This window comes from Oncorhynchus kisutch, linkage group LG8, assembly GCF_002021735.2.
Source record: "Oncorhynchus kisutch isolate 150728-3 linkage group LG8, Okis_V2, whole genome shotgun sequence".
Classification (NCBI taxonomy): domain Eukaryota; kingdom Metazoa; phylum Chordata; class Actinopteri; order Salmoniformes; family Salmonidae; genus Oncorhynchus; species Oncorhynchus kisutch.
In genome coordinates this window covers 64,679,971-64,706,325 of record NC_034181.2, presented here as the reverse complement: position 1 = coordinate 64,706,325, position 26,355 = coordinate 64,679,971, and the positions used below count along the sequence as shown (strand labels likewise).

The 26,355-nt window shown below is 43.4% G+C and overlaps 1 protein-coding gene across 1 annotated transcript in view; it reads left to right on the top strand.

The window, feature by feature from the left end:
- LOC109895262 (myotubularin-related protein 13) overlaps positions 1-26,355 on the top strand; it is a 130,221-nt gene that overhangs the window by 46,377 nt on the left and 57,489 nt on the right. The window contains exon 3 of the mRNA XM_031829446.1: positions 21,253-21,390. Within this exon, the coding sequence (XP_031685306.1) occupies positions 21,253-21,390 (138 nt within the window). The remainder of the gene's footprint in view (positions 1-21,252; positions 21,391-26,355) is intronic.

Genomic DNA, 26,355 nt, shown 5'->3' with positions numbered 1-26,355 from the left:
AGAGTATAGCCTATAAAGATCTCCCCCCATGGAATGTACCCGAGGGGGGTGCTATCCCGGACAAGAAGATCACGTCAAAGATTCAACCCACTCGAGTGACGCACCCGTCCTAGGGACAGCATGGAAGAGCACCAGTAAGCCGGTGACTCAGCCCCCATATTAGGGTTAGAGGCAGAGAATCCCAGTGGAGAGAGGGGAACCGGCCATGCAGAGACAGCAAGGATGGTTTGTCGCTCCAGTGCCTTTCCGTTCACCTTCACACCCCTGGGCCAGACTACACTCAGGACCTACTGAAGAGATGAGTCTTCAATAAAGACTTAAAGGTCGAGACCGAGTCTGCGTCTCTCACATGGATAGGCAGATCATTCCATAAAAATGGAGCTCTATAGGAGAAAGCCCTGCCTTCAGCGGTTTACTAGGAAGCCTGCTTCTTGTGACCGTATCGTACGCCTAGGTATGTACTACAGGACCAAATCAGAAAGATGGATAGGAGCAAGCCCATGTAACGCTTTGTAGGTTGGCAATAAAACCTTGGAATCAACCCTAGCCTTAACAGGAAGCCAGTGTAGAGAAACTAGCGCTGGAGTAATATGAAGTTTTTTGGTTCTAGTCAAGATTCTAGCAGCTGTGTTTAGCACTAACTGGAGTTTTAGTGCTTTATCCGGGTAGCCGGAAAGTAGAGCATTGCAGTAGTCTAATCTAGAAGTGACACAAGCATGGATAAATTTTTCTGCATAATTTTTGGGCAGGAAGTTTCAGTTTTTTTGCAATGTTACGTAGATGGAAAAAAGCTGTCCTTGAACAGCGCCAAAACTCTGGTATTTTCCATCCTATAGCTTGTTCTCCATATTTTGAAATGGTGAGCCAACATGTTTTCACCTCTTATTTCCCTGACTGAATTAAACTTGTTTTCTCATGCTCTCTTGTCTCTCTGCATCAAACATACACTGAGTGTACAAAACATTGGGATCACACATTGAGTTGCACCCCCATTTCCCCTCAGAACAGCTTTAATTTGTCATGGAATGGACTCTACAAGGTGTCAAAAGCATTCCACAGAGATTCTGGCCCATGTTGACTCCAATGCTTCCCACAGTTGTCAAGTTGGCTGTATGTCCTTTGGCTGGTGGACTTTTCTTGTTACACACAGGAAACAGTTTTAGTGTGAAAAAACCCAGCAGCGTTGCAGTTCTTAACACACACATACCGGTGCGCCTTGCATACCACCATGCCCTCTTCAATGGCACTTAAATGTTGTCTTGCACATTCACCCTCTGAATGGCACACACACACAGCCGTGTCTCAATTGTGGAAAGAGTAGATATTTCTAATGTTTTGTCCATAGTGAGCAATATGTTTGGAACATCAAATTTGCAAAAACAATCGCAGTGTTGAATCACAATACATATAGCATTGTGATAATCCCAATACATATTGTATCGTGAGGTCCCTGGAAATTCCCAGCTGTAGCATTGACCTCTTGATTGTGCAGTGGGATGCATGGATGGAGGCACAGGAAGAGGAGATGGTAAGGGGGAAGTACACAGACAGTCAGCATTAAGTGGTGTCATCGGTAGTGAAATGTCATAGATTCAGAAGAGTCTGATCCATGTTGTGACTTGGGGATAAAGATGCTACGGAAACACAAGGACAAAATGTATCCCATAAACAGGAGTGACATTTGGCCAGTTTTGGATAGATACACCTCAACTCTGTGACCAGAGACTAACCACAGCACCACTGACATGGATTACAGCATTCAGAAAGTCAAGGCTGATTCCATTTCACTTGCTTGCAATTCATCCATTGAGAACCTATTATTCTAACCTAGGATTCATCAATTCACTGTATGACGTACCCTAGATTGCCTGAAATTTTCCCTTTCGATATGGATTGAGTCTATAATTCACTTCACATATTTTTACTTTCATGCACAAAGATTTAAGCTGAGAGCCCCACCTAGACATTCTACGGTTTTCTTTTGAAACTAGGAGAAAATATAGCCTACATATGTGACCCGTTTCAGGAAACTAGGCGTATGTTGCAAGTCACGACTTCATGTGCCTTAATAATTTATCAAAATGTGTTTTTTGGGCAGAAATGCCTTCTGAAACGTGAACCTTCATGTGCCTTAATAACACACTTCTATGTCATAAATGAATACAATTGTTAAATCACGAGCCTTGCTGGTTAAGCCACAGAAAAAGTGAGCAACCTTCCCTCTAGCCGTGATTGGCTGATTATAAGGAGTGGGCTGGACATGCCCAGAGAGGAGTTTGGATTGGTCTGCCATATAGAAGGCTTCTGTCTATTTGAGCTGGTCAGTCTGTGTTGGTAATCCTTTCGAACGCTGCTTTTTAAAAATGTGTTGTGAAGCTGCATAGCTAAGTGTTAATCTCCACTTTCTGGAGGATCAAGTTTTGAAATCAGTGGAATTAGAGTATGATCGCGAAAGAGATGGAGAAAACACCGGTCTCCGGATTACATCTTCAAACTAACTGTGGCACGCCATCCGCGTCCATCATGCATGATGAAGTATACAGATAGTCTAGCATTAGCTAGCTACATTTTCAGATATTACTAGTTTCTAATTTTGACAAAGTGGTTTCATTTCAAGCTAAAGTGTACTGCTAGCTGGCTGGCTATCCCACAGCTGTTTGCTTCGCTAGTTAGAGCCTAATGTTAACTAACATTGAGCTAACATTGAACCTGGATGGTTAGCTCCCAGAATATTCATGCAGGATAGTAACGACATGATTTGGCACTATGTTCATTGTTGTTTAACTAGGTAACGTGACGTGTGTGATCTTACGTTGTTTACTTAGCTAGCTACATGTCTTAAACTGAAGTGTACAACATATGTTGACTATGGCTGGTGTCAGTAAACGTCTGCAAAAAAGCGTAATGAAATTGTTGCCAGCAGAGCTGGTTTGGCTGTTTTCATGTTATCCATAGGTAAACAAATCGGCCAGAGCGTCAAGTGTGCACTCCGAGGGCGAAATGAGATGGTTGGGGCTAATGCTTAAGAGGGTGTAAACGATGCTGAATGGGTGTAGACAAAGAAGAGCGCTTCACTAGATACCAAACCATTCAAAGGCCATTTTCTCAAAGTGAGTTTATCAACTTTCAAAGAAGAATTACTTTCCCATTGTTCCTCTACAATGCAGTGTATGAAATACCATTCTGTAGCTCCGAGTCTCTACTTTTACCCAAAGTAAAAAAACACAATTACAAATTTTGCTTCATAAGACCGAATCCAGGTGGTGAGTCACACACAGTACCAGTCAAAAGTTATATACAAATATATTTTGATTTGTTTAACACTTTTGGTTACTACATGATTCCATATTTGTGTTTTCATAGTTTTGTTGTCTTCACTATTAATCTACAATGTATAAAACAGTATTGTATACAGTACTGGATTCTTTCCATGACAGATTGACCAGGTGAATCCAGGTGAAAGCTATGATCCCTTATTGATGTTAATTTCACTTCAATCAGTGTCGATGAAGGCCCCGAGACAGGGTAAAGAAGGATTTATAGGCCTTGACAATTGAGACATGGATTGTGTATGTGTGCCATTGAGGGTCAATAGGCAAGACAAAAGATTTAAGTGCCTTTTGAACAGGTTATGGTAGTAGATGCCAGATATATTCTGCTCTGGCTGCTCCAACATCAGTCTGGTTAAGGAATTGCTCTCTGATGATGCCAAAGGAAAGGCCTAATCACAAATCGTTTGACTCTTTTACTCTATCCGGCCCTCTATACTTCTGCCTTGGGATTCAGGGGTAATGGAATCAATGTGCTGAAATAATTTCAGTGTGTTGTGATGGTTATCGTGAGTGTTTTACATTTGTATTGGAATCGGACACTTCCAGCGCCTTTATCACTACGGTATTTGAATTTACTACCATCAAGTCCACAATGAGGAAATGAAACGTGCCACACACATGCCAGAGAAATGATCAGACTGGCTTGGTTTGTAACAAAACATTTGAGAATGCTAATTTAATTACGTGGACCCTTTGTAAAATGCTTTGATGAAAGTTAATTGCAGGCCCATATCCATTCACATCAGTCTTAAAGTATTTAAAATCTGATGCAAGTTTGTTATTTCAGGTATTTACAGTTGAAGTCGGAAGTTTACATACACTTTTGTTGGAGTCATTAACTTGTTTTTCAACCACTCCACAAATGTCTTGTTATCAAACTGTATAGTTTTGGCAAGTCGGTTAGGACATCTAACTTTGCATGACACAAGTTATCCAACAATTGTTTACAGACAGATTATTTCACTATCACAATTCCAGTGGGTCAGAAGTTTACGTACACTTAGTTGACTGTGCCTTTAAACAGCTTGGAGAATTCCAGAAAATTATGTTATAGCTTTATAAGCTTCTGATAGGCTAATTGATATCAGTTGAGTCAATTGGAGGTGTACCTGTGGATGTATTTCAAGGCCTACCTTCAAACTCAGTGCCTCTTTGCTTGACATCATGGGAAAATCTAAATAAATCAGCCAAGACCTCAGAAAAGAAATTGTAGACCTCCACAAGTCTGGTTCATCCTTGGGAGCAATTTACAAATGCCTGAAGGTACCATGTTCATCTGTACAAACAATGGTACGCAAGTATAAACACCATGGGACCATGCAGCCGTCATACCGCTCAGCAAGGAAGAAGCCACTGCTCCAAAACCACTATGAAAAAGCCAGACTACGGATTGGAAATGCACATGGGTCTGGTCTGATGAAACAAAAATGGAACTGTTTGGTCATAATGACCATCGCTATGATTGGAGGAAAAAGGGGGAAGCTTGCAAGCTGAAGAACACCATCCCAACCTTGAAGCTCGGGGGTGGTAGCATGTTGTGGGGGTGCTTTGCTGCAGGAGGGACTGGTGCACTTCACAAAATAGATGGCATCATGAGGTAGGAAAAATATGTGGATATATTGAAGCAACATCTAAAGACATCAGTCAGGAAGTTAAAGCTTGGTTGCAAATGGGTTTTCCAAAGGTGTCAATGTGTTGGAGTGGCCATCACAAAGCCCTGACATCAATCTTATAGAAAATGTGTGGGCAGAACTGAAAAACCTTGTGTGAGCAAGGAGGCCTACAAGCCTGACTCAGTTACACCAGCTCTGTCAGGCGGAATGGGCCAAAATTCACCCAACTTATTGTTGGAAGCTTGTGGAAGGCTATCCAAACATTTGACCCAAGTTAAATTATTTAAAGGCAATGCTACCAAATACTAATTGAGTGTATGTAAACTTCTGACCCACTGGGAATGTGATGAAAAAAATAGAAGCTGAAATAAATAATTCTCTATTATTCTGACATTTCACATTTCTTAAAATAAAGTGGTGGTCCAATCTGACCTAAGACAGGGAATTGTTACTAGGATTATATGTCAATAACTGTGAAAAACTTTAAATGAGTTTAAATGTATTTGTCTATGGTGTATGTAAACTTCCAACTTCAACTGTATGTGGTCATTGAATGATTCTTAAACAACGGCCAACATAAACCCATTTCTGTTTGTTTCTCTCTTTCTCACTTATGTCGACACCTCACTGTTAACTTGTGTGTTGCTGAGCTCTAGGCAAAACACTGGGCGAGAAGTCACTCACATTCCAGAGAGCATTCAACGCTGAACGTCAGGGTCACTTAATTACTAAGCACAATTTGTCTTGCCTCCTCTATGGAAATATGTGACAGTCGGGTACCAAACATAATTTAGTACCTGTTGTCATTGTTGTATATAATTTGGAGCATTTCAGACTGACATTGTGCTGCCCCTGTCCATCTTAACAAGACTGAAAGAACCGATGGTGGATAGGGGGGTGGGGCTGTCATATTGTTTCCAAAAGGTTGGAGGTCTATTACTCTGTAAAGAAGAAGCTTTCAATACAGTACAATGAGGTTGAAAGGACTACATTGTAGCATAGCAGCTAACCAAAAAATAGCAGCTAACCAAAAAAAGGGGCCAACAGAACCATGTTCTGCTCTCAACGTTCACCGATGGTGAAGTCCATCGGTGTAAACCTGGAAACTCTTCACAATACCATTTTACCCTTCTAAGCCCAATCATTGAAGCAGGCGGCACTTCATCAACGGATCTGCTAAAGGCCCTGGCTTCCCAACACATTCCACACTTTGACACCTCACAACCATCACGCATTCTCCCTCTGACTCAGTCTTCATTTTGTTCAGGTTGAGTTTAAAGACCACCCTCCTCACCTCATGGGAGGATAAGGCAGAGTGTTTGTTTGCAGTGACATAACTCAACACTGCCTGAAAATGTCACTTCTAGACTGTAGTTGTTGTGCTGTGGGCGAGATGCTGACCAAGTAAACAATGGGAGTCCTGTCCAGCCCTGTCCGATTGACTCCCATGCTCCAGTCAGACTAAGCTTCTTCTCTATGGTGTCTCTGGCATACCTCACCAGGCCTCTCCTCTGTGTCTCTGGCATACCTCGCCGGGCCTCTCCTCTGTGTCTCCGGCATACCCCGCCAGGCCTCTCCTCTGTGTCTCTGGCATACCTCGCCAGGCCTCTCCTCTGTGTCTCTGGCATACCCCGCCAGGCCTCTCCTCTGTGTCTCTGGCATACCCCGCCAGGCCTCTCCTCTGTGTCTCTGGCATACCTCGCCAGTCCTCTCCTCTGTGTCTCTGGCATACCTCGCCAGGCCTCTCCTCTGTGTCTCTGGCATACCTCGTCGGGCCTCTCCTCTGTGTCTCTGGCATACCCCGCCGGGCCTCTCCTCTGTGTCTCTGGCATACCCCGCCGGGCCTCTCCTCTGTGTCTCTGGCATACCCCGCCAGGCCTCTCCTCTGTGTCTCTGGCATACCTCGCCAGGCCTCTCCTCTGCTTTACTATCCTGACGTTTACTCAGATATGTAAGGAGGTGTTGTTAGATTTATAGATCCACATGGTTAGAGCTCCTCTCATTCCTCAGGATTCCAGCTAGTCTCTCATTGGACTCTCACCTAAAACACTACCCAATTACAAAAAATGCTAGATTTTTTTGCAACTCAGACATTTTGCATGGCAATATGCAATACATTTGTCCAATTTGTCCCGAAAATGCACTGACGAGGGAAAAGTTTGACGTGTGGCTTGTTAAAATGTATGTGTTTTACAGGGCCAGCTATAGTAGTACGGGGGAGAAAATTAGAGTTAAGTGTCTTGTTAGCTCGAGTATTCGAACCAGCGACCTTTCGGTTACTGGCCCAACACTCAAAAACCACTAGACTACCTGCTGGCCTTAGGAACCACATTATGCGGTAAAAGTGCAGTGATTGGTTAAAATTGCCAGCCCTCCTTTGTACTTTGTGACCCAACTTTGTGACCCAACTGTAATATTGTGATAATTTGACTGTTTTATGAGGAAATATTGTGGTGATTGCATATTATGCAAGGAATCATTAATTTTGCAACAAAAGAAATGGCCACATCATCACAGACTCCTGGAGGGCCTGAATAAGACTCGGTGAGCTTTTAGTTAATGGTGAGGTATTTTCATAAAGGCTGCATAGCAGCTGCCTCTTGATTTATAGAAGTTGGATCCCTGTCAAAAATGAAGTGTTGACAACATGGTCATGTTTGTCTCCCAGTTCAGTGTTTTTCTAAAAAAGATTGTGAGGATATAGTGTGCCGGCTATTTGGTCAGGTGGTGGGATATGAACTCATTTTGGGATTGGTTTCAGCTCTAGTACCTCAATACACAGCTGTAACGCAAGCCCATTGTGAAATATGGAAAAGTACTTTTAGTCCATATCATTGCAGTGCATTTGGTTCTTCTCAATTTAGGAATATGACATGTTATACAACAGCGTTTATCTGTTTGATATATTAAGTTAAATTAGCCTTGCGATGTGGGAGCCTGTCAATGCAGGAATGCAAGGTAAGAGTAATGTTCCTTCAAACACCAAAAAGATTGATAACACATTTTTCAAATGATCTTGCATACTTTCACTTCTGGACCAAAGAGATCAGGCTGTGATTTCCTTTTGTACCCCTTACCTTAACAGCTGTGAGTAGGCAGTCAATGGTGTAGGCTGTTTGGAGGTTAGATACCACCCTTCACTTAAAGGAGAGGGCCATTTCCATCAAAGTACCCATAGGCACAACAGTGAAGTTCATAGGAGCATGTCAAATTAAAGCTAAGAGTCTATTTTTGGTGGAATAAAGGTACTTAAAAAATCATTTTCTATAATAAAAAATTGACTTAAGTGAAGGCTTTGATTTCTGGAGAAACAGATGGAAAAGGGGTCTTAAACATCTACCAAAAAGGTTAAGGTATCAGAAATGCATAAAAACACAATGTTGATGAAAAGCCCTGGCAAATAACGTCAACACCTTATATTTCGTTTTGGAGAAATTGTATACCTTCTGTAAGTTTATGAAATATACCCCCAAAAACCCACATATGTTTAAGATATTTTCTCATTTCTCTCCCTCATGAGGGAGGATAATGAAAGTTCACAGAAGTAACAAGTGAAGGTAGACCTACCAATTGGTTATAGTGTTTCTACTGATAACAATTGTGTTTATGAATTAAGTGATTAAAACTGGTTATGCCAAATTGATAACTGGATTACAAAAAAATCGAACTGAATTACTGCAACTGAATTGGCTACAATGGGAAATCATAATAGTCACGACACAGTTGGGTCACCTGCTACTGTCCTCCCTTCCACTGGCATACTGTTATGTTCAGCTCATAACTGTTTTCTTTGTGTTTCTGTTGTCTGGTTTTCAAACAAAGAGTGTTATAACAGTCTTGACAACCCATTCCTCTCTCACTCGCCATTTAATGTCACCTCTCTCAGCTCTTACTGACATCTGCCCACGAGCCCCCTCTTTCCATTTGCGGTGTAGTTTCAACCATACAAATGTAATTAATAGAATAGACCCATCCCTTCAGACCACTGCAATTTAGCTGGTATACCATTTTTGAAATTTGAAATGAATTGTAATTTTAACTTCTAATTACTGTCACAATGATGCTGCTGGTCCACCCACCGTCGAATGTCAACTTAAATGGTCTATTCTATTATCTATATTTCTCTCATTTCCGTAGGTTTTCTATGAAGGATTGACAGTATAATTTTTAAACAACAGACTCTTATTCAAGTCAACATTCTCTGATCTGTGGACCTCCAACCATCTGTGGTACCATTTGAATGTTGAAATGTCCATTTTATTCCCAAATATGCCACCCAGAGTGGCCCATATTCAAGAGCATGTTGTTAATCAACCGATGGCGGGCACAACTCAAAAACCTATAAATAGGGTCTAAGCCAATGGTTCCCAAACTTTTTTGGTTACTGTACCACCAACTGAATTTTACTCTGCCCGGAGTACCCCTCTATGCAGACGACACCATTCTGTATACTTCAGGCCCTTCTTTGAACACTGTGTTAACTAACTTCCAGATGAGCTTCAATGCCATACAACTCTCCTTCCGTGGCCTCCAACTGCTCTTAAATGCAAGTAAAACTAAATGCATGCTCTTCAACCGATCGCTGCCCACACCTGCCTGCCTGTCCATCATCACTACTCTGGACGGTTCTGACTTAGAGTATGTGGACAACTACAAATACTTAGGTGTCTGGTTAAGACTGTAAACTCTCCTTCCAGACTCACATTAAGCATCTCCAATCCAAAATTAAATCTAGAATCAGCTTCCTATTTCGCAACAAAGCATCCTTCACTCATGCTGCCCAACATACCCTCTTCAAACGGACTATCCTACAAAATAGCCTCCAACCCTCAGCCTGCATCCAATTTGCTGAGTTATCACAATGCCATCCGTTTTGTCACCAAAGTCCCATATACTACCCACCATTGCGACCTGTATGCTCTCGTTGGCTTGCCCTCACTTCATATGCGTCACCAAACCCACTGTTCCAGGTCATCTATAAGTCTTTGCTAGGTAAAGCCCTGCCTTATCTCAGCTCACTGGTCACCATAGCAGCACCCACCCGTAGCACGCGCTCCAGCAGGTATATTTCACTGGTCACCCCGAAAGCGATTTCCTCCTTCGGCCGCCTTTCCTTCCAGTTCTCTACTGCTAATGACTGGAACGAACAGTAAACATCTCTGAAGCTGGAGACCCATATCTCCCTCACTAGCTTTAAGCACCAGCTGTCAGAGCAGCTCATAGATCACTCCACCTGTACACAGCCCACATGTAATTAGCCCATCCAACTACCTCATCCCCATACTGTTATCTATCTATTTATTTTGCTCCTTTCCACCCCAGTATCTCTACTTGCACAGTCATCTTCTGCACATCGATCACTCGTGTTTAATTGCTATATTGTAATTATTTTGCCACTATGGCCTATTTATTACCTTACCTCCGTTATCCTACCTCATTTGCACCTACTGTATATATACTTTTCCTATTGTATTATTGACTGTAGGTTTGTTTATTCCATTTGTAACTCTGTTGTTGTTTGTGTTGCACTGCTTTGCTTTATATTGGCCAGGCTGCAGTTGTAAATGAGAACTTTTTCTCAACTAGCCTACCTGGTGAAATAAAATAGTTTCCCCTTGTGCATTTTACCACTAACCCTATGGTCTCATGAGTCTTCTCAAGATACCCTCTGTGGATAGACCAAGTACCCTTCAAGGGGTCCTAGTACCCCTGGTTGGGAACCACTGGGAAAAGCTACAACAGATGCGAATAGGAAGAGAAAAAACCCAGTGTATGCATTTTATTAAGATCCACATGAGCTATTACCAAGGCAGCAGCTACTCTTCCTGGGGTCCAAAAAAGAGAATTGATGTTTTTAATGTTATATGAAGAATTCCCAATAAATTATAAAATAGTATGAGGAGTCTGTACGCTTTTAAATTATATAAATCTCAACCGTTTATCCTTTCCATTGATTAAGATGTGGATGAATACCTGCCATGTCATTATTTTGTTCAATAGAGATGAATTTGCCTTAATCTTTGTGCACTAATATTATATAAAGGCCCAATTAAATTGGTGCTAATTCATCACCTACTGTTATTAGCCATGTATTAATCTACAATGCGCATTTTCGCACGCTCTCTGTTTCAAAGCCATATCAGATATCTTGATTGTAAAACAGGGCTTTGATCTCAATGATCGTTGAGAAATAGAACGTATACCTACAGAAAGTTAAAACGCTCCTTTAATATGGACAACTGGTTGCATCCAAGGTCATTTTTATCCCTGCAATTTCATGTTGAAATGTTATACATCACGAGGGGCACACAAGGGAGGGAGGGAGTGTGAGAGGCTCGCTCATTACAGCAGCCAACCCCAACGTAACGACAGGCAAGCACAGCGACAGGGTCGACACTTTTATTACAGGAATCACGAGTATAATGCGCACCTTACTCTTTGACAAATTAATGGGTTTATCCGCCCCCAAAATTAGGACGTTTTGTAGGGATGGGGGAAAACACTTATACAGTAACATATTTTGGACAATATTATATCAATACTTTTGCCTTCGCTAGGGAGCGTCAGCTAGCCCTAGTCAGCTGTACCTGCGCCTATAGCTTTTTCTCCATCTTCTTTTTGAATAGCGAGCCAACATGTTTTCAGCACTTTTATTTCCATGACTGATCAAAACACATTTTCTCATGGCTCTCTCTTGTCCGTCTGCAGCAGACATATAGTGAGCAATATGTTTGGAACCTTAAATCGCAGTCAAATCACAGTATTGAATCGCAAAACATATTATATCGGCACCTATCATGATTATATTGTATCGTGAGTTCCGTGGCAAGTCCCAGCCCTAATGTTTTGATTTTGTGGTGACCAGGTAGAATGTGCAACTTGCATCAGTGTGACCAATTCCATTTTTTTTTATATTACTCACACAACCAACGGGTCGCAGTCTGAAGCCCTGCATATTGGACATTTGTGAAATTGAAGGACCAAGTGTCGGTCAGGTGTCCCCCACTGGGTTAATAAAGGGGAATCTGATTCCTGTCAAAGTAGCAGCACTCTACATCCTGAGGTCTACATCGTTGTACAACTTTGCATTTGTTATACTGTTCCAATGATCATGAGGTCTTACCTGGAAAGCCCTTGTCAGTATGTTTAACCATATCCTAGTAACCTGATGGATATAATTTGTTGTACTGTTCCAATGTTCATGAGGTCTTACCTGGAAAGCCCTTGTCAGTATGTTTAACCATATCCTAGTAACCTGATGGATATAATTTGTTGTACTGTTCCAATGTTCATGAGGTCTTACCTGGAAAGCCCTTGTCAGTATGTTTAACCATATCCTAGTAACCTGATGGATATCATTTGAATGAACATTGCTGTAAGTATAGCGACGTCTTGTCATGGAAATAAAACATAGTTTGATTTTCGACATGTGTCTATCTGATGTTCTCTGTTTGGTCTCTGGTTCAAGTCTTGGCTGAAGATGTACTTTCTAGTGGAGAATTTGCACAGGACCAAGTGGATATGTCATTCTAAAATGTTGAGAGACTCCTTAAATATTATGCAAAAAGTTAAAATCACCCCCCCACCCCCCCTATTTTTTACATTTATTTTATTGATTTAAAAAAAAAGATGTATATATATATTTTTGTCTGGTCACTTTCATGTGTGTAAGTCAACTAGCCTATTTTTTTATAATTTTTTTAATTAAAATGTTGTGCATTTTATTGGCTGATTTTGTGCTAGCAATGGATTGGTATAATTTATTAGAATTTCCATTTGACTATTTGCATAGCCTAATCCATAGGGGCGATATTTAGTTTGCCTGATAGGGTCTGATAGGTTTGTAGGGGTCTATGTGCAGACTTTCCTCCTTTCCCACCTGGCTGCATGGGGAATTAATGAATTATGATGCAGGTTCTGTTTCCAGCTGACACTCATTGCCACTTGTTTGCCTCAATACTATAAACAGATTGATAGAAAGGTTGCCCCCCCCCCCCGCAATGATTACCAGGCCCTCGTGCTGCTTGATATAATCTGCCCCCTGAGTTTAAATCAAAGCGGAATTCATTGTGTACATAAGAGCCGAATGAATCTGGTCATGACTGTAAAACAACATTTGTGACACATTCTTTGAAGTCCCCAATGGCAAAACCGTTTTAATCTTCCTCTGCTTGTTTTTATTTTAACAAAACTGAGTACATATGAAACAGATTCCTCCTTGGGGCCTGACTTCCTCTAATGAAGGAATTTGACCAGACTTGACCAGTAAACATTTGTTTCATTTCTCTTGTCTCCCCCCAAATCCCTGTTGTAATGTGGAATGTGGTACGTACTTCCGGGAAGGATGCTGGAGTTATTCAGACTGTGTGTACTGTTGGTGCGGAGTGGGCAGTGGATGGAACAGTGACTAAGGTTCGCACTAGTGGAGTGATCTTGACTGGGGGGACTGGCATCTCTGGGTGTTATTGTTTCATGGTGTCAGGGTCTGAAACAGCATGCTTAGACTATCTGGGTCAGACTAGGACGCTTGCCACGTCACAGTATTACTGTCTCCTCCTGGCCAGTCCAGAGACCCAGGGAGAGGTGCTGGGCTGGCTGGTTGTATCACCAGGCTGTGTGACCAAAGCTGACATGTCGCACGGCACGTCGTTCCTGTATGTTTGTAAAACTAAATACAACAGTGCATTCCACATACAGGATGTCGTCCAAGTCGGGGATAATAGAATCATGTGTTTGTCAGGAAGATCTTCATGAGTAATCAATGCTTTGGCTGCCAGCGAAACAGAAAATCCCCAGGAAACGGCACTGGCAGTGGGCTGGAGTACATGGCAGCCTTGTCCATGATGAAAACCACAGTGAGCTCATCAGGAAATGTGAATACTCAGGATACATGGAGCTAATATGTTGTGCTCCCAGAATAAGCTAATATCCTTATTCTGGGAGCACATAGTTATGTTACACAGTTTGGCAGAACTAACCCCTCTGTTGAAGTAATTATAATCACTCTTTTGCGCGCACGCACGCACCAAAAATCACTGTTATTTCCTTGTTTTCCATAAAATGGAAATATACTCACAAGGACTTCATTCCAGCTCCAATGAATCAAAACAAGCCATTGAGCTGTGAGACCGTCCACTGTCCACCTCTCGGTCCGCCCTGGAACTGTAAAATGCGTGGATAGGAGCCAGCCGCAGCTTTTGGCCCAGGAGCACAGCTCAGAGGCCACATAGCCTCCTGTGGCCTTCCCCTTCCTCACTGCCCAGCTCCATGGTGGCTCTCCCCTGCCAGTCACCGCCTCTGTTTACGTGGAGTGGTGGAAATGTGCTGACTGCAAGACCAAAATGCCTGCGGACATACCTGAGATTCCTCTCGCAGTGCTAAGAGATGTCCTAATTTGTCAGGAATGTCTGTTCTCTTGACATGACCCACCTGTAAATCACGGTGTCTTGTCCCACACCTTCTCTCTGCCTCCACTCTGCATGAGAGGTCCACGGGTGAAACCACGACACCCTGACATTTTACTCAAACCATTCCCCTTGTCACAAGAGCTTCTTCGCAGAGACCATTGTTGGGTGAAGTTCACCAGTGGCACTGCAGAGGAGACCTATGTTTCACATTTGCCAGCCCAGTTTTGGGGCTCCCTGTTGTCATAGCAGAAGCAGTCCACACTGACCTAGTGATTGAGGGCAGGGCAGGAGACATATTCGAGCTGGATTGATCCTGAGGATAGACCAAGGCCGATTAATGACAACTGCTTTAGCATGAGGTGCTAACCCCAGCTCTTGTGCCTAACCAGCTAACCAGCTAACAGTGCTATATGATAGACAGCTATAAATGCTGTATTGTTGACTTATCTGAATGGCTGTGCTTAAGAGCAGCATGTCATGACAGTCCTGTATTGCCATTAAAATGAAGTATGAAACGGCACCCGTCCTTGACCCTGTCTGTGAGGCCATGTCTTTCTCCAATGCCAGGTCATTGACCTCCCACAGCCCTCATCCTGTGTGGCGGACAGAGTGCAGTACCGTAGACCCAGAGCCCTGGATAGGCAGTCAGCTGGAAAACTAAAGGCCAGTGTCCCCTGTGTAATGCACTGCCATTGTCTTGGTGTGTTTTTCCAGTTGCACTTTTCACACTATCAGGGATATAGCATAACACAGAGACTGTCTTCCTGGTCTGGAGTGGTACAACAACAGTAGAAATTGCTACTGGTCCGCGTGAGGGGTGTATAACTAACTGTGAGCCAGTCATATGAAGTTTGGGGGGACTCACTGTTTTTTCAGGTGAAAAACAAAAGCAGAGATCTAAAAACAGGCAGAAGAAAGGCCACGGTTGGAGGGTGGCTTAGTGACAGCGATAGGGAGAGAGGAGTGGGCCTGGGCCCGGCAGGAAGCACCTGTCCCTGGGACATTATCACAGGGCTCCCAGGCAGGGGCTCCACAGGCTGACGCATAAGCACATTGTGTTTCTCTACAGTCCAGGACAAAGCTGTTTACCCTCTGCTGTACCCTCATCAAACATACTGTACTCTTCAAATGGGCCGACCTGTTGTTTTTGTATTTGCTTTGCTTCACACAACTGCATAGAATACGGTTTTACTTATTGTAAACAGCACTGCACAAACTAATAACTATATAATGATGAGTAAATTCTTCAAGTGCGGTAATGCTCTTGAAAGTTAACTATACGTGTCATGAATGTGTAACTCAGTGTGTTAATTAATATGATACAAACCAATGAATGGGGGCCTCACAGGTCAGAGAGCAGGGTACAGCGCTCCACCTGTAGGCCACCACCATCTACGGGGTGTGTGTGTGTGTGTGGGAGAGTGTGTGAGGATGCAGCATAACAATAGAGGTAGAGTAACGTCAGGTTTGGATTATGATGGCAAAGCCAGGCCCTGCTCTTATCCCGCCAGCGGCAGCCTTCTTGGACTGTGGAAGGGGTTTTCAGCACTGAAGAGCATCCATCCCTGCGTTTAAGACCGAGTCTTCTCTGAATTTACACTCCATCCGCTTGTCACATGTTGGAAATGCATGTAGTTCTACCCTTGGACTCAAGGAACACGTTTGAAAGATCTTACTAAGGCGACTTTAGTTAACTAGGTTTATTAACCCACTTAGCCTACTTTTTCTGAAATGAAACTCTAATAAAGTTCATATCTGGTCACCAACATTCACCCCTTGGTTTGGGACACCCTTGAGTGTATTGAATAGCATGTGAGTGCTCTAGGCTGGGTTTGAGAGGTTGCAGTGATTGGAGCAGAATTAAGATGAAATTAAACTGACAGTAGATTGGTTTAAGAGAAGGAATGCCTAATCCTTTTTCTATTTGCGTTTTAATGCATCTCAGATTGAAATAAGTTGCATGTGGTGAACCAGCCGTATGTTTTCAATTTATTGTGTTTTAAAATAAATCCAAAGTATTTACCCCCAAGTGAAGAAATCTTCCCAGGAGACTTTGAATGTGAGGAACTCTGCAGAGCTGTCTGTATTTTCATATTATTCTAGCACAACAAATTACATTTTGCCCCCCCCCCCCCCCATACACTTTTAGAAATGATCGAAATATGGACCCTGAAATTCTCCACGTTGTTTGCGTTGCAGTTTTAGACATCGACTTCCTAGCTTATTACTCTCTTCCCCCATCTTCCTGGCCTAAGCTGTCTGTTGAATTATTGCGGTCCTTTATGACCAGCTAAAAATATCCATCTCTAAAATGAACCATATGTTCCGGGTTGCATAACAGATCACAGGGAACCACAGAGCTGTGGGGACCGAGGGAAATAAGGATGGATGTGAGATGCCAGTTGTCGGCAGTCGTCTGCTGTGTGATGGAGCTCTCCCGTCAGACCAGTTGGCCTACAGTACATCACAGGGCTGCCTGCGCTCTACTTTCCACTTTGCACTCTGGTACCTGTGGTTTGAAGCTGGCTAGCTTTGTTTTGTTTTTTGTGTCACGCTGACCCTGAAGATGTTCTCAGGAAGTGTCGTCTGTGTGCCTCCTGTTTACTGGGCTTCTTCCTGGCCTCCTATGAATATAGCCTCCATCTCAGCTCAAGACTTCCTACCATGTGGCTGCTCTGTGTTGCCCCGGCTGCTGGGGAAACTCAAATAGCCCTGGCACATGTTTGGAGTTCAGCTCTGTCCACTGTCCTGTCCATCCTCCAGAGTTGATAAAGCAGCAGATGTCTAGGCCGGCCAGGTTGCAGCCCGGTAATGACCCGCTCACCCCCTGCCAACCCCGCCACCTCAGACACCACTTTCCTGCAAGTCATTGTCTTGTCTCCCTGAGAAACAGGCCCTTGAAGTGAAGCGGAAAGAGAGAGAGAGGAGGATAAGATGGACCTCGAAGATGGAGAGGGAGGGAGCAAGGGAGGGGAGCGTACACAACACAACACATCTGTTGTCGTGTTTTTGTCCTGACCACAAAGTCTTGGCAATCACTTTGCTTTCAGACTTTGTCAGCACTTCACTGGCATCGGTTGGATGCACTTTGTTTTGGAGACATGTTTTGTGTTCATGCAGCATTGCGGTATTACTGTTACTACGTTTGAGTAGGCATGTCTGAATGGGATGTTGTCCTTCATTACAAATACCTTGTTGCCTTGCAACCTTTCCACTGTGCATGATTCACCTACCTAGTCAGCCACTCTTTCTGGAGAATAGAACTGAATGTGTTTGGTCAACAAAGTCTCCTCAAAGGCTTTAATTCAGACAAAGTCTGATCTCAATAGCTGTTGCTCTTGTGTAGTATTCTCATTCATCAGAACCGACCAGATAAACCCGGGTTAAATCTAATGCGACATACTGTAGAGAGAATGTTGTGTTGGAGAGATTCCACCCTGGGAATGCTCTTCATTCCTGTCAGAGGAGTTGGGAAAGTGTTTTCCCTTCAACGTGTCCTTTTTCCAGTTCCAGACGTCCTTCTCTTTCACCCAGCTCAGTCTTGCATCACATTTGTTAATGCTCAGAAGGGAGGAGACGTCTACATTTTTATTACCATACAGAGGAACTGAAGAGTGCGTTTGATGTTTGTTTGTTTGGCTATGTCATTTTGGAACTGATCAACTTAGGAAATCAAACTATGAAACCAGTATTTTTTTAAATCTGAATTTGTGGTGTGGCGATGTACCATTTCATACCATGTCATAAGCCTATATTAACTCCATTCCCCATTTTTCAACTGGAGGACACCAGTAAATGGTTGCATCAGATTTCTTTCTAGGGGTGTCTTGTAAAGACTGCCCAGTGTGTGTGTCCCTGACTGACGGTCTGGAGTTTCAGCCCCCGTTCCCACAGCATAGCTGTTTGTTTGTCCCCTGGGCAGTTATTACAGTGGCATACAGTACATTTTCACAGTATTAGAATACAGCTCTGACCACAAACTAGGCTTCAGTTCAGTGGGACTGTTCCCCATGCTTTTCTGTGCCGATTCTTAGCAGGTCAAGTTGCAGATCTAGTGTCGCTATCTGAAAGGGTGGACTAGGGGGGAGCCACGCCACACAGAGCCACATGATGCAGAGAGCTCAGTCGGTGGTAGGGCAACAATGTGCAAAAGGACAAAGATCCCAGAGTCGGTTAGCCAATGAGTTCCATTGTCACTTGACTGTGGTCTAATTTGAGACCAGGGACTGTCCTCGCCGTGACTCAGCGTGTGTGTGTGTATGTGTGTGTCTCTGTTCACCATGCATATATATGGGCTACGTGGGTGTATAAGTGTAGTCGTGTACGTTTACACCATGCGTATGTGTTTATTCTTGCACTGTATGTTTCTAGACAAGCCACGCACCTGTTGCACTGCAGTGAACATATTTCGCTTGATCTCTCCAAACAGTCTGCTGGTACTGTGTGTGTCAGTCACAGCTGGCGGCAGGCAGGGGCTCCCTGGAGCTGCTACCTGGAGTGGTGCCTAGAATCACTGCTCTGCTCCCTCTCTCTCTCTCTCTGTGTGTGTGTGTGTGTCTGGCAGATAGGCCCTCACACAGCAGGAGAGACAACACGTTCAGGGCATGCTTGGATGCACTTCTTACTATGGGATGATTGACAGTAGAGTAAGTTTTCACCTCCTTTCAGTTAGACAGACAGCTACTGGTCCTTGGACTTATTTTTGTTGTGTCTCTCATGCAAGTCATCCTCCTCCCTGTCCTCTGGTTAATATAATAATATAATGTAATTTACAGTGCCATTAAGCAGGTGCTTTTATTCAAAGCGACTTAGTCATGCATGCATACTTTTTACCTATGGTTGGTCCCGGGAATGGAACCCACTAGTCCTCATCTACTCTGCTTTTTCTTCAATTTCCCCCTTCTCCTCATTCCACATCTCTTCACCCGTATGACTGGTGCTGATATTAGTGTATCAGGTTAGCATCTCCGGTCTTGTGACTAAAGTCCCTGTCAGTCAACTCTTACTCAGTCGGTTGTTCTCTATTCAGACTTCTTAGTAAGCCTAGCTACTTGAGTCTAAGCTAATATTTGCAGAGAGAGAAATCTTTCAAAACATGATTGCTTTCCAGTCAGTCACTGGCACGTGAAGATGGATAGGATATCTTCATTGGTGTTATTTAGTAGACTGTCTGGCTGTTATTCAGCCTACCTAAGGCACCGGGCACGTGGAGGGGGAGGTAGAAGTAAACTGTGGACCCAATGAAGTGTTTTTGAACCCAGTCCAGAGCCTCTCCCCAGACCTCCGTGGTAGCGTGAGCATAACAACTTTGCAGAAGATGGCCATTGGTATTGTTTAAGCAAAACAAGACCCCCTTCCTCCTCCTACACACACACACACACACACACACACACACTGTCACGCCTTGGTCTTAGTATTTTGTGTTTTCTTTATTATTTGTTCAGGCCAGGGTGTGACATGGGTTATTGTGTTGTCGTATTGGGGTTTTTGTAGGCATTGGGATTGTGGCTGATTAGGGGTGTGTATAGCATAGGCTTGGCTGCCTGAGGCGGTTCTCAATCAGAGTCAGGTGATTCTCGTTGTCTCTGATTGGGAACCATATTTAGGTAGCCGGGGTTTCACTGTGTATTTTGTGGGTGATTGTTCCTGTCTCTGTGTAGTATCACCAGATAGGCTGTAATAGGTTTTCGCATTCCGTTTGTTGTTTTGTGTATATATAGTTATTTCATGTATCACTATTCTTCATTAAAAGACATGAGTAACCACCACGCTGCATTTCGGTCCGACTCTCCTTCAACAGACGAACGCCGTTACACACACACACAAGTCCTCTGCTTCCATCCCCCATTTTAGCATATCTCTGCTTATCTCTCAAGGTATTCCTCTTAGGTCTGTATGGTTTTTGTCCTCACACCTCTTTTCTATCCCTCTGCACTCCTCTTCTTTCAATCTTCCCATATCCCCCCCCCCTCCCCCTCTGTCCCCTCTCCCTTTCTCTTGCTCACCAGTACTTCATGTTCCCATTAGATTACATATATGTTCTGCTGTGTCATTTCTAATGTTTATAAATCAAGTTGAGATGGTTCAGTAGTGGAGTAAAAGTTAAGACAACATGATCCCGAACTGATATGTTTTATCCCAGAAAAAGGAAGAAGTGGTGCATTTTTTTATGACATGGGGTTTTATGTCAATTAGTCATTATCTTGTTTATGTTTTAATGATAACATGGGATTTCCTGCTTGAACAACCAGAGTTGGCTTAAGTATCCACTATTACATTCTTCATGTTAATCCCAGTGTTATCCAATACAATCCTACTTTTGTCATGTTCATCTTATCCTAAACGTTTTTATGCTTATCCAACTGAGTACATAGCAGCCTACTGTTTCACAGTGAAAGTCAGTACTTTTGGTTTCAGTACCTTTTTGTCATACTTTTCTTTCTGCCTAGAACCAGACTGATATCAAACCTCTCTGACGAGCAGTGAGGAACGTGAACCAGTGCCATTTCCCTCTCTGTGAGGAACGTGAACCAGTGCCATTTCCCTCTCTGGTGAGAGTATTCAGCAGTAGCACTAATGCACTGAAACAGGACATCCTGTGCATCCTCTCCACAATGGCGTCAATGGCCCCCTAACTAACGTAATACCTTCCTATTCACACTGAAGGGTTACCAGCAGCGGCTCTCCTGGGGACACCGGCTAGAATACGGCCTCCGCTCTCAACACAACAACACTGGCTTCCAGTAACCACTCTGGAAAAGCCACTGGGTGCCTTGTACTCTGCCTGCCCTGTACTCTGCCTGTGCCCATTTCATCTGCACCTGAGGGCAGACTGTGTTCCTGTTTAGAATTCCAGTACAGGTGCTCATGTATGTGTGTTATACTTTGTGTTTTTTCCAGTTCTGCCAGCCAGGAGGATGGAGGCTGTCCCGAGAGAGGAAAGCTCCCACCTTCTTCACGGTGGTGTTGACGGACATCGACTCAGACAGACACTACTGCTCCTGCCTCACCTTCTACGAGGCAGAGGTCAACCTGCAGGTGAGATGGCCTGTTGTACTCCCCAACCCCCCTACATGCATATCTTAGTGTTATAGCCAAAGCCACTTACAAGGGCATTATGTCAAATATTATAGAAAATCTAATGTATATCTCTTACAGCTTACCCATAGTTGCCCTATTCAAAGCAATCCGTTATATACCGTGCCTTGCAAAGGTATTCATCCCCATTGGTATTTTTTGTATTTTGTGGTATTACAACCTGTAATTTAAATAGATTTTTATTTGGATTTCATGTAATGGACATACACAAAATAGTCCAATTTGGTGAAGTGAAATGAAAAAAATGACTTGTTTAAAAAAGAAAAAAAAAAAAAAAAAGAAAAGTGGCTCACTTCACCAAATTGGACTATTTTGTGTATGTCCATTACATGAAATCCAAATAAAAATCAATGCATATGTATTCACCCCCTTTGCTATGAAGCCCCTAAATAAGATCTGGTGCCATCAATTACCTTCAGAAGTCACATAATTAGTTACATAAAGTCCACCTGTGTGCAATCTAAGTGTCACATGATCGGTCACATGAGCTCAGTATATATACACCTGTACTGAAAGGCCCCAGAGTCTGCAACACCACTAAGCAAGGGGCACCACCAAGCAAGCGGCACCATGAAGACCAAGGAGCTCTCCAAACAGGTCATGGACAAAGTTGTGGACAAGTACAGATCAGGGTTGGGTTATAAAAAAATATCTGAAACTTCGAACATCCCACGGAGCACCATTAAATCCATTATTAAAAAATGTAAAGATAATGGCACCACAACAAACCTGCCAAGAGAGGGCCGCCCACCTAAACTCACAGACCAGGCAAGGAGGGCATTAATCAGAGAGGAAACCAAGTGACCAAAGATAATCCGATCTCCGCTGTGGAGCTCCTTCAGGGTTATCTGTCCATAGGACCACTTTAAGCCGTATACTCCACAGAGCTGGACTTTATGGAAGAGTGGCCAGAAAAAAAGCCATTGCTTAAAGAAAAAAATAAGCAAACACGTTTGGTGTTCGCCAAAAGGAAGAGGGTACTCTAGTCAGATGAGACTAAAATGTAGCTTTTTGGCCATCAAGGAAAACGCTTTGTCTGGCGCAAACCCAACACCTCTCATCACCCCGAGAACACCATCCCCAGTGAAACATGGTGGTGACAGCATTATGCTGTGGGGATGTTTTTCATCAGCTGGGAAACTGGTCAGAATTGAAGGAATGATGGATGGCGCTAAATACAGGGAAATTCTTGAGGGAAAACTGTTTTGGTCTTCCAGAGATTTGAGACTGGGACAGAGGTTCACCTTCCAGCAGGACAATGACACTTAGCATACTGCTAAAGCAAAACTCGAATGGTTTAAGGGGAAACATTGAAATGTCTTTGAGTGGCCTTGTTAAAGCCCAGACCTCAATCCAATTGAGAATATGTGGCATGTTGTGTAAATCAAACGATACAACCCCCCCCCAAAATATATTTTAATTCCAGGTTGTAAGGCAACAAAATAGGGAAAATGCCAAGGGTTGGGAATACTTTTGCAAGCCACTGTACGTATGGTTTGACATTTGGTGTTTTTTCATGCCTTTTAAACTCTTACACACATGCTGAATAGGACTACGTCCTGCAGGTCCTGTTTAGGATCTGGGTCATAAGGGCAAAATAAGTGAACCACGCTATGGCAGATAGTGCCTACTCCCTCGGCTGGCAGCATGATGCTTCTCTTGATAAGCAGTTAATTTCTTTATCATTTCCAGCTACTCTCTCTCTCTCTGGATGAATACTTGATTCCGAGCATCCAGCAGGGGCTATTTGTTAATTCTTCGTATTTTTTCATATTTTTCATTGTGTTGAAATTGTTTTGTTTTTGACATGTTTTCTTGCATGGCACATTTTTGTACTATTAGGAATGTGTCACGGCATGATGTGTTCCAGAAGCCACTAAAGTGGGAAAATAACAGCATTCCGGATGAATTGCGATGAATTGAACAACACTTCACATACTGAAGGGTTTTAGTGTGATGGGACAAAAGACGTATCCAATGAGCTGACATCTCATCCCCTCTAGCACTGGCTCTTGGATGCACCCATCCTCATATGAATTCAGTTCTGTCTTTGATGTTTTTTCTTCCGCACAAGTTCACAAACCCCTGAAATAAACTATTGGAACGACCGCAATCCTCAAGGTTTGCCCTGATACATTACACAGAATGCCTGGCTGGATGTCTAATTGTGTTTAAGAATATGACTCCTTACAATGGCCCGACATCACCCTCCAGACGGTCTCTGAAGTGCTGCATTTTGTCACAAGAACAGGACAAGTCCCCTGCCTCTTATAAAACACATGACAACCATGGCCATTAGTCACATTCTTCAAAAATCGGACATTCTTCGAAAGGCCCCATTCTTCTGACCATTAGTCATGTTTATTCAAGGAGTCTTCTGAAAAAGGGAATTGAAATCTGATCATATCCTCTTACGTAAATTCCAGTGGAATTCTAACCTTTATTATTACACAGTGTACTGTATGAATCAGACCAATTTACACAAACATCCCTTGTTGTGCCTGGATGCAGAACCACTGATTTTCCATTTGGGTTTCAAACAAAGCCTTGGCCTGACAAGGTATAAACCACCACATCCTTCATTAAATACGTGGGATAACGGCTAGGTTAGCTGTGACTGGGTCTCTAGCCGGGCTTGGTCTATGCCTGGGCTGGATGGTCACGTAACCGACCCTGCAATAGTCTGACTACTTCCCCTGTCAGGCGCTGTTCGGTGATGTCCTGCAGCTGTCCACTCTGCTCACGCCCCCACCCCCCCGGAGGACTCTGGACCCTCTCCTCCATGTCCAGACTTTAATCATCCCTTATTTGTTTTCTGTCCTCCTCACACGCCGGCCGGTCTACTGAGGGAGAAGAGGCGAAGGCCACCCATAACGATCAGTGCAGTGTCATCGCAGACTTTAATACAGGATCATTAAAGGTCTTGATTACAGGGCTAAATGTGGCTGGTCACCTCACTGCCTCTTCATCATGGCCCCACCTCTCTGTTTTGGTTTGATTTCTTTCCAGGAACTGTTACCGGACCCCTTTTGTTCACTTGGTAATGGCTCAGATAAGGATAAGAGTTTGGATCACACACTGGACAGATGTGGGGCTGGTTTCTCACTGTGTAGGTGACTGTTGCTGTATCTTATGGTTTAGGGACCAGCTTGATATAGTATACCATCCACTGCAAAGGTTTGCACCAGAGCCAGGACCTATGTTCTCAATATTCACATTTACACAGTTAACAAGGTAGTTTGAGGTAGTGTTGCACGGTATACCGGTATCACGGCAATACCACAGTACCAAAACATCATGATGCCAGCATTTTAGAATACCGTACTACCGTTTCATGTAATACTACAAAAATTATCAAATGTTTATGAAGTCAGTTTTATTTAGACATTCAGTTGAATTTAAGCAATGCTAGTCTCTTGTATGCGCAGGTGCAATAATGTCCACTTCACGTTCATGCGCACATCACCTGTGGCAGCTGTAATCGGCCAGCTACATCCCCTTCCAGCCATCACTCACCTGCTTCTCTCCTCTCCATCCGCTCTTCCTGCTCATCTATTCCTCCGTCTGTTTAAAAAACTATAATTTAGCTTTGATGGCGAGGGGGGATGCAGACCCGGACCAGTCTGCTGCTGTTACATGTACAGTAGCGAAGAGCACAGGCCAGTCTGATAGGCTTTGAAAGTTCACTGTCACGCAGCAGGAACAGAGAGTAGAAACGTCTTTGTAACAGTCGTGTTTGCAGTTTTACAGCAAATAAGCAGCTCTTACCTGACCAGCCTTTTTTCCTTCCTGCACTATTTTGCGCTCATTTCATTCTAATTTCACAAACCATATCGCGGGCCGTTTTAACCTAATCCCAGGCCACTAATTATTGTTTTGATAACAATGTTTTTCAGTCCTATTACCTAGCTAGCTTAACGACCTGGTAACTTGACAGCAGGTTAAGGCAAATTTGATTGGCCCAGGAAGAAAGGAAAAGTAGGATTCATAATCACTCTTTCTGGTGCTCCTTACATTTTTTTTTACCTTTATTTAACTAGGCAAGTCCGTTAAGAACAAATTCTTATTTTCAATGACGGCTTAGGTACAGGGGCAGAACGACAGATTTGTACCTTGTCAGCTCGGGGGTTTGAACTGGCAACCTTCCGGTTATTAGTCCAACGCTCTAACCACTAGGCTACCCTGCCACCCCATTCTGTTTTGGTGCCTAACATTTTGAATGTGTGGAGCAATGTGTTTGTGGGAGAGAGAGTGGTGTGTTTGAGGTAGACCGAGAGAGTAGTGTGTACATGTTTGTGGGAGAGCGAGAGTTGTGGTGTGTGTGTTTGAGGGAGAGAGAGCAGTGTGTGTGTGTGTGTGTGTGTGTGTGTGTGTGTGTGTGTGTGTGTTTTATGAGGGAGACAGAGAGAGAGCAGTGTGTACATGTGTGTGGGAGAGAGATAGAGTGGTGTGTGTTTGAGGGAGACCGAGGGAGTGTGTGTCTTGTCTGTTAACTGAAGAGGAAAGGTTTCATGCAGTGTTTTCCCCTTACTGCCACAATGACATGCAGATCATTATGCATGTATATTCCTCCCTCCCATTCCTCCAGCCAAATCACAGCTAGACCTTTGAAAATATGAGGAACTTAGCCATTCTATGCAGTAGACAGTGAACAGTGAGAATTTAAATTCAATATTTGTTTTATTGAGTAGAAGTGTGAATATCAGTGACAGGTTTTTGTGTACCACACGCATAACGTTTACAAAATGTGAAGAATTGTCGGGGGACGGGTCGAACAGGACGCAAGGCCAATCAGAATTCTCTGTGCTGTCATGATACTTGGCCTGGTATCTTATCGTTAGTGAAATGTTGGTATCGTGACAACACTAGTTTGAGGTGCCTTGTGTTCAAATACACCTAACTTGG